The sequence below is a fragment of the Podarcis raffonei genome, chromosome 2, assembly GCF_027172205.1.
Source record: "Podarcis raffonei isolate rPodRaf1 chromosome 2, rPodRaf1.pri, whole genome shotgun sequence".
Taxonomy (NCBI): domain Eukaryota; kingdom Metazoa; phylum Chordata; class Lepidosauria; order Squamata; family Lacertidae; genus Podarcis; species Podarcis raffonei.
In genome coordinates this window covers 11,842,318-11,856,534 of record NC_070603.1, presented here as the reverse complement: position 1 = coordinate 11,856,534, position 14,217 = coordinate 11,842,318, and the positions used below count along the sequence as shown (strand labels likewise).

General features: G+C 43.6%; 1 protein-coding gene across 1 annotated transcript; it reads left to right on the top strand.

Annotated features, from left to right (window-relative positions):
- On the top strand, window positions 1-4,996 carry HOXC13 (homeobox C13). Its single transcript, XM_053373920.1, has 2 exons — window positions 1-766; window positions 3,539-4,996. Exons 1-2 carry the CDS (start codon window positions 103-105, stop codon window positions 3,793-3,795), a joined length of 921 nt encoding a protein of 306 aa, XP_053229895.1. The 5' UTR covers window positions 1-102; the 3' UTR covers window positions 3,796-4,996.
- The last annotated feature ends 9,221 nt before the right edge of the window (window positions 4,997-14,217 follow it).

Sequence of the window (14,217 nt, the reverse complement as noted above, 5' to 3'; positions counted from 1 at the left end):
TCCCGCTGCCTCTGCGCATGCTCCTGCGTAAACAATATGTTGGGGAAATTAGGTGTCTCTCTTTGGGAAGTCGAGTTTTAAAAAGCTCGGGCAGACCATGATATGACGACTTCACTGATCTTGCATCCACGCTGGGCGGATACCTTCATGTACGTGTATGAGGAGAACCCGAATGAAAATAACCAGAATAAAATCCCAGCAATGGAAGGGCTAAGTGGGAACTGCCCGGCTACCCACTGCAGGGATTTAATCAGTCACCCGGTATTGGGTCGTCATTCCAGCACCATTGGGACTCACCAGGGTTCTGTCTACACGGATATACCTGCTCCAGATGCCGCCAGGCAGTGCCCCGCGCCACCAGCCTCCTCCAACGCCACCTTGGGCTATGGCTATCCTTTTGGAGGCAGCTACTACGGATGCCGATTGTCCCATTCCCACAACGTGAACTTACAACAGAAGCCTTGTTCGTACCACCCAGCTGAAAAATACCCCGAGCCCAGCGGCTCCCTCCCCAGCGAAGAACTATCCTCAAGGGCCAAAGAGTTTGCTTTTTACCCGAGCTTTGCCAGCTCCTACCAGGCGGTTCCTGGTTATTTGGACGTATCAGTGGTTCCAGGTATCAGTGGCCACCCAGAACCAAGACACGACGCGCTGCTTCCCATGGAAGGATACCAACACTGGGCTCTTTCTAATGGTTGGGACGGGCAGGTCTATTGCTCGAAGGAGCAATCACAGTCTACCCATCTCTGGAAATCACCTTTCCCAGGTAGGGTGCTCTTGAGATCGACTTCTGCGCTTTTTTGCTCCGGCATGATCGCGTGCATATGCTATATCTTTAACCGCCCAGGTAAAATAGGCTTTGGGACGCTTGCATGGGCACGTATGGGGAAGAAGGTGAAACAAAGCAGCCGGTTCTCATATCCAGATACGTACCTTGGAGCTCCAGGGTGCTTTCGCAGCCAGTTTGGCAGCTGCACTCCTGTGTCTGTCTGTGTATGTGCGTGCGTGCCCCTCCTTCCCTCGCTGCATTGGCTCCCTTACCTGGATCTCTATCTTTTTCTTTGATTCCCCCCCCCCCGCACGCTTTGAATATTTTAAATTAAATTTCAGAACATAGGAAAAGGTAGCATCTCTCTCCCTCTCTCCCCCTCTCTTTCTCTTTACTCAGAAAGGCTGGGCTTTTCGGAAAGGTACAGTAAATCATATTGCAATTACAGAAGTAGCTGTCAAGTGACATGAATCTTACAAATGAACCTTGTAAGACGAGTGGGGAGAGAACGAGAAATAAGGCGCTGCTTTTGCCTCTGGTTAGAAATCTGGAATGAGTGACAGCCTGCGAGTAACCCTGAAAGCTGGGAGTGCTCCGGGCTTATCTTACTGCCTTACCACTTAGAACAGGGAGGGAGGGAGCGAGAGGGAGAGGGAGAGGGAGAGGGAGAAAGATGAAAGACCAACGGACGTCTCCTTTGCTCTTGGGGTCCCCACCTTGTAATCAATAAGCAGGCCCCTCTTAATGATTCGAATGGATGGATTGGAGCGAAGAGATTAAGATAAAGTAACCGGGGAAATAAATAAATAAGGGGGTGGGGTTAGGAGGAGAACACACACACACATTTATCTTAGGAATACTGGAGAGGGGATACCCCATCGGATAAGACAGGGCTTGCCAACAATGCCTGCGCAGAGCGTTGCATGATGGGTTTTCCCTTTCCATGGGAAGAGAATCAGAGTGTAGCGAGTGTGGGAGAGAAGGCCTATCTAGATCTTAACTGTGTTGCAGCCACATATTGGTGTCAGAGCTTGGAAGGGTCGATGGCTAGGGGAAAGTCCCCACCCCGCGCTTTTTTTTTTAAAAAAAGAAGGCATTGAGACTTCTTTGCGGAAGCTGAAGGGAGGGTTCGGCGAGTGGGGGAGAGAGGTCCATGGGATTCCTAGCATGAGATGACTTTCCCATCTCGATTGCTTTCACCCGCCTGGCTAAAATGTAGTTGAGGTTGGAAGGACCTACTCCGTGAGTTACCATTGCTCGGGAGGAAGGTGGAAGACGTTGTAAATGAACTTCTCTTCTCTTCCCTCCACCCCCCCAACCCGCCCCATTTCCTTATTTATTTTGATCCCATTTTTGTATAGCCCTTAAAATATTATTAAGCCGCCATACACCAATTCCCAAACATTGAGAGGTGCGTGAGAGACAGCGCGCTCGCAGTAGTGTGAACCACAATTTTGCCTTGCTTTCCTATCCTTGGGCCTTAATAGGATTCCCAGTGAACGTTGCTTATATAGACACTTCTTAGAAACAAAGGAAGAGCAATCGCACGGAGAAGTGTGTCTTCAAAAGCAGTTCAGGCTGTTTCTTTATTTTATATCTGTTATGGAACAGACCGGCTGGGGTAACTGGAGAGATTTTCGCTTTGCTTCGATAGAGATCCCCTCTTTTTTCAGTGTTTATATTATTATTATTCCGCAAACCACTCTTACTTCGTATCGAGTCTTAAGCCTGCATCTTTAGATCAAGAAGCCATGGGAAGGGAGGATCTTGATGCGCTAGTGATTACAGTTAATCATGAAGAATTGGCATAGACAGCCTTAGCATAAGGGGCTATTAAGGAGAAGACTGAATGCATTAAGGGTGATGAGAATTCATTGATTCCCCAGCCTGTTCTGGACCAGGAGTAGGTAGGTAACATTTCTCCACAGCGTGGGTCCGTTAAAAAAGCCGCTGGGCCCTTTTATTTTATTTAATGCCTCTACCATAAGCGACAAAGGATGTGGAAAGGCTAGTTCAAGGTCCCTCAAGCTTGCAGATGGTCCTTGTGTTGCATAGATCAATCAGTGCGGAGCGTCTCTAGAACAACACAGACGCGCGCACTCACACACACACGGCTGCTTCCCCTCACCAAGTCCCCTACCCGGATCCTACAAGCTAGCATAATTAATGAGGTCGCCTAGGCTATCAGAGGATCTGTCTTTTAAAACGACAGGTTAAAATTGACCGGATGCTTAGAAGGGGAGTGAAGAGCTGAAGGTTAGATTCTGTCTCCAATTTTTACTAATTTTGGAGCTAACGTTAAGGGTGCTGTGCTTGCGAAATGCCTGGTCCGTGACTTGGTCTCTTTATATCTGTCCTGGACAAATATCGCCTGGAATAGTAGCAGTCCCCGTCCCCCCGGCCCTATGCTAATATATTAATACTTTGCTCAGCCAGCCAGCCAGCCAGCCAGCCAGCCCATCCGAGTCCCAGCACCTCCCGCTCTTTCTTTCCCTCGGTCTTTCCTCTTCACATTTCCCCCTCTTCCTCTAATTTATATCCTTTTCCCCACACGCATACAAACTCCTTTTCCTTATTTTTCTCTCTGTTCTCTCCATAATGTCTGGCACAGACATTGTCCAGTTAGTTTACCAGATGCTGTTTAATGTAACATACACCCTCTCTCTCTCTCTCTCTCTCTCTCTCTCTCTCTCTCTCTTTCTCTCTCTCTCCTTCCACGTTCTCTCTCTCCTGCTTTTTTCCCCTTTCCTGTTCTCCTCATCTTTACAGATGTGGTACCTCTCCAGCCCGAAGTGAGCAGCTACCGTAGGGGTCGAAAGAAAAGAGTCCCCTACACGAAAATCCAGCTGAAAGAATTAGAAAAGGAATACGCCGCCAGCAAGTTCATTACCAAAGAGAAGCGAAGAAGGATTTCGGCGACCACTAATCTTTCCGAGCGCCAGGTCACTATCTGGTTTCAGAATCGCAGGGTGAAAGAGAAAAAAGTCGTTAGCAAATCTAAGACACCTCACCTTCACGCTACCTGACAAAGAAATCTCTCCGGAGGGGGAAAAAGATAAAATTTAAAAAGAAAGGGGGAGAGAAACAAACAAACAAATACAAATATTTATCTGGTAAATTTGTATAAATAAGAACACGCATTCGAACTCTTTGAATAATCTGATTATTTAAAAACACCAAGGCGGAGGGGGCGGGCATTAAACCGCCATCTTCGGTTTATTTTGTCCCTGCATTGCCGTCTCGAACTGTGAATCCGGTCGCCCTTTTTAAACATTCATTTTGATATGGTTTTCAATGTGCACATTTAGCAAGTAGGGGGGTGGAGAAAGAGGGGAGGGGAGAACACACACATACAAATATGTAGATTTGCTACGTTGGAATCCTGAATGTTATTTTGTAGCTCTGTATCATAGTCCAAGCCTCTCCCCTTGCAGCTGAACAAAGATTTTCCATTTCTTTGGCTGTTTCTGTCTCTGATGATGTAAAAATAATAATAATTAAAATTAAATAGATAAATATATATATATATAGAAATAGATATATATATATCTGTGAAGAAGGTATTGACAGCGGATCCAGCGAAGAAATCCTAGATTTCTTTTGTTTGTTTGTTTTTAAACGTGGACCTTAAAAAAATGAATGAAAAATAATAATAAGGCTGCTACCCTGAATGTTTTGTTGTTGCTGTGTTCCTGATATTAGACCGTATTGCACGCCAACAATTTGAAGTCACTTCTGAATTTGAAGTGGCACCGTGGCTGTGTAATTACTAGGGCACGATCCAGCCGAATATAGCCACTTCCAGATCGGCTTGATTTTCATAGCGGGGGCAGGGAATCAAGTTTGGGTATAAATGGGATTTCCAAGTCTTAATGCTGGAGGATCGTGTCTCTAATTATTATTATTATTACCTTTAATTTTCTGGAATATGTTCTCACTGAGGTTGAGTTGTTGTTGTTGTTTGTTTGTTTGTTTGTTTGTTTCCGCCAAAAAGCCTGGAATGTTTATTCTCCATCGACAGTATGGAAAGTGCGCGACGTTGCTCTGTTGTTGTGCCCCCTCACCTCATTATCAGTCACTAAAGAGCAGTCAGTGTTCTTTCTCCATGTTAAAGCGATCCATTTTTTTAAAGAAAAAAATGTCTTGTATATGTATATAATGTGGTGTCCGAATGATATGTACTGAATGCAGAATACATTTCTTAAAAATAAATCTCTCTCTTTCTTCCTCCCTCCCCTTTTTTTTCTGCCTCGGAAAACACATATGGCTAGCTGACCTTATTTTTTATATATATACTAGGAGAAGTGGGGAGTTGATATCTCCGCCACCCCTCAATTTTTTAAGAAAGGTTCAGATTTACGCAGACTGATCCACAATCCAATCCGGCTTTTTCCAGAAAGAAAGAGAACCCAGATTCTCACATTGCTTCCTCAAGAGTAATTCCATTGTTGTCAATAGGACTACTCCAGGAGGGAAGCATGCGTCGAGAAGGCTTGCAGTGCAAACTGGGTTGGTTTTTCAACCCAGGTTTGTTGGGTTTTTTGGCTTTTTTTTTAGTTAAAAAAACCCCACACGTTTAGATGAGTGACTTATAAGTAGATCACATACGGATCCCAACCTGTTTCTCCCATGTACAGCCGATTGAAATCTATTGAGATAAAGATGATGCGATGAGAACATTTGCAGGGAAATGGGGGGGGGGGAGAGAAACTAACGTGGATATTTTAACATTTTTTCATAGGAGGTATTGAATACGTTGTGAGATGCGCTTAGAAGACTCTCCATGGTTGTTTCAAATAGCGGACTGAATAGCTGGGACATGAGATAGGAAGGGGAGCCACACGCAGAAGATGGAGCAGCGCACCTCATTGAGAGGTGCTGTAGCAAGCGAATCTGGCATTTGACTTCATATCTTTATGGGAACTTACTTTGCTGAAGGACCAGTAAACCACCCGACCTTGCCCTGCCACAGAAAGCTCTACAGTATTTTGAAAAGGTCTCCTTTGCCTCAACGAGTTCAGCTACCGTCTCCTGAGAACTGTTGTAGCTCTGTGCGTCCTCATTCCGGAGCACGTCCTATTTAAGACTCTGGGACTGATTTTCGAATAAGAGGCAGGCGGTCTACTCGGCAGTAAGTCCCACTGAGCTCAGTGAGATTTGCTCCCTGGTTAGGGTGTATAGGATCGCAACCAGAGTGCTCAGCAGAGCAGGGCTCCAATCTTCTTATATTCTTACTTGCGAATAAATCCCGTGGTTCCCGGTGAGATGTATTCCTGAGTAAATATACCTGTAGGGTCGAGCTGGAAAGGTCCTGATTTCCAAAAGTGCATCTGCTCTCAGTTAGCGCTAAACCTTGCATATTAAATAAGTGAGGAGGGAAGTACCAGATCAAAAAAGCTCCTTGGAAATCCAAAGATCTCTTAAATCCACTCTCAGTAGTTACTAGTTTTGTTTCCTTAGGCAAGACCTACCCTCCTTAATATTTGTTCCAATTAATTACATCGTAAAATTGTCAGCGGCAAACGCTTTGAAAGCGATGTAGGCTAAGCCAATGTTGGTTTTACGTACATTGAGTGCCTATGGAGTCACCGATGTCCCGTACAACCGGTCCTGAGAGTGTTCCGTCGCTGACAGCAAGTGCGGGCAGATAGGTAGGAAGGTAGATTCGAGTACCTTTTAAAGATATCCCAAGATGCTTTTTGAATATGTTGCGTGTCCTACAGAATCCCTTCCTGCCCACGATCCTGTGTACTGTACTGCTGTGCTCACTTTTCAATTCCCTTAAAACTCTATGTGGATCAAGCTCACCCAACGCTGCCGGGTTGTGATCCATTGTCTGCAGTGCAAAGGACGGTTAATAAAAAGAAGGGGGGCGCACGACAGGTTAATTAGGTACCTAATATCCCAAACCTTTGTTATGTGAAGACCGTTCAGAGTAAGTTAAATGGGGTATATGAATCTTACGGGACTTGTTGCATCCATGTCCTAATTCTGTTTACTGCAGGAAAGCCTGACCAATATCAATGTAAGGCATTTCCAAGGAAGTATTCACAGAATGATGGCATTAGGCGCTTAACTTTCTGTAAATTAGGCCCAAGAACATATGACCCTTCCGCCTACGCACAGTAGACTCTTCGATGCCCTCTAATGATCAGAACCTTATAATATTATCGCATATATTCAACAGCGTATGGATTGTCTACCATATTTTACGGAGGTCCACCACACTCACAACCAGTAAAGATGGCCAAGAGAAGACTGGGTGGATTCTCATTTCCCCTCCACCGAAATCAAATAGGCCCTGAAATCAACTCATCCAATCTGTTGTGAACTCTTAAATTTCTGAGATCTTCCCCAGCCCTCACCCCGCTTCCGCCTTCTTCATGTTCTTGGTACCTGGTGTAGAAGTACTCTTAAGACAACCCCTTCGCTTTCTGGTTTCGAAGAGAAATGCACTGGACACGCCCTTCCCGTCTTAAATATAGAAACTATAAATATTCACCCGGTTTGGGTCCTTTGGCGGTTGTTTTTTAAACCCAGGTAGAAGGTGAAAAATAGATCGGTTCAAGTTTCCTAACCTCAGCTGGGATTTGGGGTTTGACAAAGATAATAAAAAATCTGGAAATATATATGGGCAGGAACCCCTCCTGAGTTTGGGAGATCTAAAGATATCGCTCTGTTCAAGTCAAGTCCGATTAAGATAGAAAACCATGACTCTCCTCATATGGAATTCAGTCTCGTCTGGCCCAGTTTAGTCAGTTATGACCCCTGGACATGGACAAAGAGTTCTTATAGCAGGGTCTCGCTATGGGGTAATAGGAAGGGTATCTGAATTGCTGCTTACTGAAGTTCCATTACCTCTCCCTCTTCCCACAAGCCCACGACTCCATCTTAAATGCATTGATCAAAAAGTTCCGTTTTATTCCAATTGAAAATGATTCTCTTTAGGAATATGCCAGTTCACGGGATTTAACTATGCTGTGTTTAGCTAGAGTAGATCGTACCCCCGTCCCCCCTTTCTTTTTACAGGCAAGACCCATTGATTTTCAAATAATATGCTTTTGGACCCCCTTAACCTAAGCAACTGAATCTACTATTGATAAAACCCAAAAGCAATTGATTGCAGACCCAACCTAAAGTTGGTGACTTAAGAGCAAGCCAATAAGCCTAAATATACTTCTATGGGATGAAGTTGCGATGTAGTCAGTGCAAGGCGTTCAGGCGGTACAGCAGTTGATTTCGCAACCCCTTTAAGCCTAGATATTGAGATAGCGACGCCATTTTGTCTTCAGTTTCCACTAATATCGGCTGAGGTCCCTTTTTTTTAGCTTAGCTGGCCTGTACATCGGACTGTGTATCTGCTTAAATCCAACGATTCCAGTTTCAGTTGTGCATATAAGAAGTGCTCGTTACTTTCAAGTTACAGACTTGATTGCTTCATATTGTGAGTTGGTTATTGTTTTCGGCTTGTTCCCTCTTCTTATGTCTGAAAGAAAGCGCTTTATGTCTAAAAACAATATCAACAGCCAAATAAAGAATTTAAATTGGGAAAGAGAGCAAAATGTACCATATTTAAACATCTCCTCCCCGCCCCCCGAAAAATACGAAACTCTTGTAGTTTCTCTGAGCTCCTGGAGAAATTTAGTTTTTGTTTGCGTTATTACATACAGATTATATACCGCTAGATTGTAAGAAAATACATCAAAGCGGTTTACAAACGTATTAGATGGCCCTTCTATCCGCCGTCCCCTCCAAGTTAACAGGAGGACGTGAGGCAACAGCACTAAATGTTGCCCATCAAATTCTGCCCGAGTTCTTGAAGCTGATTTATCCATGTCTACTCAGAAGTAAGACTCACTGAGTTCACTGGGACTCACTCCTCGGTAAGCGTGTCTACCATTGCAGATTCGGGTTTTCTTCTTAAAACTGGTGTCCACTTCATTCTGCAAATTATTTAAAGGGAAATTAGTCCCCTAAAACCTTTCAAAATAAATGATCTTTTGAATGATGAACTGGGAGTTCAGACCCATTGACTGAAGGAATAAGCAACCCAATTCTATGTGTGCTTACTCGGAAGCAAATCCCCAGTGAATTTCCATGTGGCTCACTCCGAACCTTGCACAGGATTGCAGCCTTAGGCTTTGCATGCTGTGGGTTTCGATTAACGTATCTTCCTTTAATGTTAACTTCGAGGATATATTTAAAAGCACCCTTACTTCCACCTAAGTATGTTGAAGATCGGGGTGCGACTCCTACCAACTTCACACACTAGCAGGTTGGCAGATCCAGTCGCTCCTCTTCAGATCTTGTTGAGCACTTTGCTTTGGGTTAAGTTGAGAAGCACACAAGACAACATCCCTGGGTCCAGCCCCCTGCAATTGGAGGGGTGGCAACTCTCTCCATCCTGCTTCACTCAAACCCGAATCTCTATCAGTTCGATCCAGGCTAATTGGAAATGGGCTTCATTGATCTTTCGGAGTTCATAATAACTCGAGATGTTACAGCCAGAAGAGGACTCTTGGCATCTTCCATACCATTCAATAGTATCCCCTATATGGGAATCGGATCTTCGTGTACTACTATATCGCTCTCTCCCCATATTTACTGAACTTAAACACCCACACCCAGTAATTTTAAATGTACATCTGTGATCGGCATAGAAATGTGTTGTGTCTTGGACTAGCCTCCAGTTTTCTTAGCTTTGGGAGACCCACTTCGTAAAACTCGCTCGGCACCTCTATATACCCATGTTTATTACCTATATAACAACTTAGGTGACCCCTTGAGAGTATCTCCAGAAGTGGAGTCTAGGAAGGGCTTGAGCAACAGTGTCTTTTAAGGTGCTGCAGAATTGTGTTGCTGCAGAATTGTACCAGAACTCACCTCACTCCCTACCGCATCCTAAGTGTCGCAATCCGGAGAAGAGTTGTATGAAAGTGATCAATGGATGAAGCCATTCTGAGGGCGTTGAAGTGCGTCCCAGAATCACCAACACCAGGCACATTGGCTGCTGACTTCAAGGGAATATGGACGTCTAAAGAGTCAATGAGGAAACAAATGAGGAAACTTTATAAAAATACTAAAAGTGCATGGAATAAAGCGTCTGCTCAGGCACACACGCGCACTCTCCTATGGGTATATATGTTTGTCTGTCTCTGTTTGTCTCCTTCCATCTATCCACCCTTCTATCCTTCCCCTAATAAAAGAGATACCTTAAAGACCAGGGTTCGAGGAAATCAAAAGATTTCTGCATCATGTTATGGTACCCTCTTAGGTCCGTTTCCGCCATTCCTTTTCTCATGGCTGTATAAAGTTTACTTCCTCTTGTTCTCCTTCCTTCTCTAAACTTTAACAGGCACCTGTGATCGTAAAGAAGCACTGGTGTCTCCAAAACCTTCACCATCTTTGGGGAGGCAGAATTGGTGAGGAAGAAGAGGAAGGAGAAAATATATTGTAAAAAGTGAAGCCTAGTCTCCGACAAACCTACCAGTAAAATTGACCAGTGCTGTGGGCCTGGAACCTGTTTGTAATCTAATTAATGTATTTGCACCCAGAATTCTCAACCTTTCCGGGGTGGGGAGTTAGGAGGCGGGGTTGTCAGTGGATTTCACAGACATGGAAGATGGTCTTGTTTCCCCTCTCCTTCCCATTTCTCCCTGAATGCACAGGGATCGTCCACCGTCCACCTTGTGCTGAGTAAGTTTGTTGGTCGTTAGTGTTGGTTGGGAGCGCTATAACGTCACTGCTGGGCTAGCCTTGACCGTGACTATGCGGCCTATTTGACCTTGACATCACGAGCTTCGCGCATAATACTCAACAAGGCTAGAGCCTTGATCTTCCTGCAACAACTCAGGACTTGATCTTCTAGCAGCAACTCAGGGGCTGATCTTCTCCAAAGTGTCCCTTGCTTCTGTTTACAGATAAACAAGGTGTCATTTCAAGTCTAGACAGACGGCCTAATGACCAACAATAAAGGCATGAAAAGGAAGCTTCCCAGGTTTAGCCTTTTCTTTCCTTTGTATTACGTGCTTTGAGTAGCTTCTTAACTATGGCCTTTTATAGTAAAAGGCGCCCCCTCTTTCCTCCATTTTCCCATTTCCTAGTCATGTATCACTTGCACTTGAAGTTGTTGTTTATTAAAGTTTTTAAAGTTGCTGTTTTGTACGGAGGGAGGGGGAGCTTGCTCTCACACCAAGCTATAAGCTGAGGTAAGTTGCTAAATCGCTGTACTCTTCATCATCTTCCTTCCTTCGTACCCTCAGTCCAGGAAATTACATTTAGAATCGTTTTATTAATAAAAGAGGGTCAGATATGCACACCATACCAGAGAAGTATGTTCCCTAAATCCATAGATCTATGAGAGAGAGAGAAAATAAGAGAGAGAGAGAGAGAGTTGCCTTAGATTGCTTTATTTTGTCACCCTTTAACAAAAGTTTGAGAAAACTTTTGGATATTGAGATCCAAAGTTTTCTGCTTGGAAGTGAGCCCAATTGAGAGCAAGGAGATTTATTTCAATGTATTTAGAATTAAATTGATTTCTCTGCTCCATAAAAGCACATTGCACAGCAAGGCAGGACGATATACAGATGTAGATAAACATCCCTCCAAACAAAGGAAACCCTTATAATTATTTTGTCTTCGCCTTCTATGGGATATACTTTTGCTTCACTGAAGATGCAGGCAGTTGTTTACATAAATCCAGCAGGAGAATGATAGCCTCTGCTGGCAGTGTTGGGGAAAACGTAGCTGCATCATAAGCATTTAACTCTTCAATGCACAGAGAGAGACTATAGACGGAACTTCTAATTTGATTTCAAAGTCCATGCAAAATGCTTTAAAATCTAATTTTATATATGCTTCCAAAGGATTTACTCTCTCTGTATTTCTTTTGCTGTGTCTATTTCATTCTGTTATTCCCTTCCATCTTTTCTCCCCGCCTGCATTTCATAAGAACTATCCAATTTGATCTATTCAAGCTTTCACACTCAGATAGCTAAAACAGAATAATTTCCATAAACATTGGTGGTCCTTATCAACCTTTAGAGACCACTTGTAAGGTCCACTCTTAATAAGTATATTCTGTTAGTCTCAAAAAGGGCATTTTCAAGGATGGAATTATGTCAGTAGATGGTCTGAGGTGTTGTTTATTTTTTTAATTTTAATTTTAGTGATCAAGCTATTCAATTAAATTAGGACTGCAGGCGGAGTTTGGGTTTTGCCTGGTAACATACTCACAAAAGAGAAGTTGAGACTATGTCAATTGGGTGTTAAAAAGGAAGCGGGGGAAATAGAAGGCGGTATAGTTTTTATGTTGGGGAAAGGAATTTTCCGCTAGAAGGTTAAGTTCAATTGTATTTTCTTGCAGCAACTGCCAGGTCTTCCTGAGTCCATTTTTAATGTAATTTTAAACAACATTTTGGGGAATCAGGTATAGGATGGCACTATATGAACTTGCGGGGGTTTTAATCGGGAGAAGCTTAGGCAGTGGTAAAGAGCTGCTGGAAGCAGAAATCTAAAAATAAAGAAAGTGAAAAGTTGAGGGCATACGGAGTATAATCAGTGTGTGTGAGAGAGTGAGAGAGAGAGAGATATATACTTTATTGAAGATCTTAGAATGCTGAAGATAACATTGGAACAAAGCTTTGGAAAGAGTCGACGGGGAAGAGCAACGGTTCCCCCATCCCAGTGAGGGTCTTTTTTCTCTCTGTCTCCCTTTCTTTCTCTCTGGCAAGAGCTGGTGTTCTTTCAAGACAGTCATTTGCATAAGATGTAGAGCCCATTTAATACACTAGACAGTGACCTTGAACTGGCTCAAGCGCCATCTCAGCTCGGATTCGACTTTCTGTGAGCACCCTATTTTCAAAGGATCATTGAAGGAGCGTTCCGCTGGTTCTGCAGAAATATCCAAAATGCCTTTAGATCAAAGACAGGCGCCTCCAAAGACGATGGGGGAGAAATTTCGAAATATTTCTCTCCTCCCTAACGTTATGCCTTCATGGTAGACTTCAGGCCTGTTAGTATTAATTTTTTTCCCTCGATAGCTACTGCTGTTGCTGAATGTCTGTATGTCTGGGCGGGGTGGCGAGGGCTAGGGTATTTGATGTGATAGTAATTTTAAAAAAAGAAATCCGATGTGAACGTAGAAATGCATGGAACTGGGTCCCTCTGGGGGGGGGGGGGAACGCATCCCTGAATCCCTCAAGAAAGAGTCTGATATGTATATTCCCTCCAAAAGAATATATCCCCCTTCCTCTTCTAAATTAGTAATATAAATTATTCATGAAGAAGCCTTAGTCGAGTCTTTAGAATGTTTTATTTTAAGGTCCGCAGTAAAGTAATTACATTCTCTTGCTGCAAGTAAACGGGGTGGATTAAAAAAAAGAAAAGAAAAGACAATCATAACCACCAGATTATTATCATCATCATTATTTTCCCACCGAAATGGGCATCCTTACTGGCAATAAATAGATTATCACAGAAACCTGGAGACTTTAAACACCGTCACCAAGACTCAGCCCTCACCCCCCACCCCTTGACTCTTTTGGACCTCCAACATCATTTATTCCAGTGTGAACCGCTGCAAAGAGTGCAATGAGGAGGGGCGGTGTTTCCAAATAAAATAATACTAATAAAGCTTTATCATTGTTAAACCGGCCAGAAATATATCAACGTGTCACGCTGTGTACCTGTGAACCTGCTATCCTGATGTTATGGGCTGCGGTCTTGACAGAGTCAACCGGCTTCTAGCCCACTGAATTCAGCAAGAATTGAAAAGGTCTCGCGGTGGACACGGTTGCAGCCCGCAAATAGCGCCAAATACCACCAGGTTTTTATTCTTGGGTTTTAAGATGGTTCGAGACCTGCTGCCAACGAGAATAATCTGGGTTTCTCTCTCTCTCTATCTTTATTCTTGAGAGGGTGGGGCGTTATCTCATAATATAGAAACGATACGGTCTTCTTGGATGGAAAACCTCGGTGCCTCTACAACTATTGTTATCTCTTCCCCTCGCTGTTAGAGCGAGTGAAAGAAGGATTAAAATGTCTCCGCGAGGCTAAAGTTAATGTTCCGGTGTCGATAAGAGAACAAAGCCACGAAGACTGCTGGAGAATGTAAGGTAGAATGATTAAAACAAAGAACGATTATTATTTTTCCCTAAAAGAGGTCCAAATTTATACTCGATCTGCGGCGATCAGGCGCTTGCTGGCTGTAAAACGGTTTACTCCGTCAAGAGATATGCACTATCTCCATTTAAAATCAAAGAAGTGCAAGGAACTGCACCTGAATTTTTAAAATAATAATAATAATAATGTACTAACCTTAAGTAAGGACGGGTTAACAGTGTTTAGCCGGATACAAAGCTCTCATATTAAGGTACGTATCCGCCCGAAAAGGATGCCCACTTACACATAGGTGTATGAGGAGCATGTTGGAAGGGAAATTTGGGGTA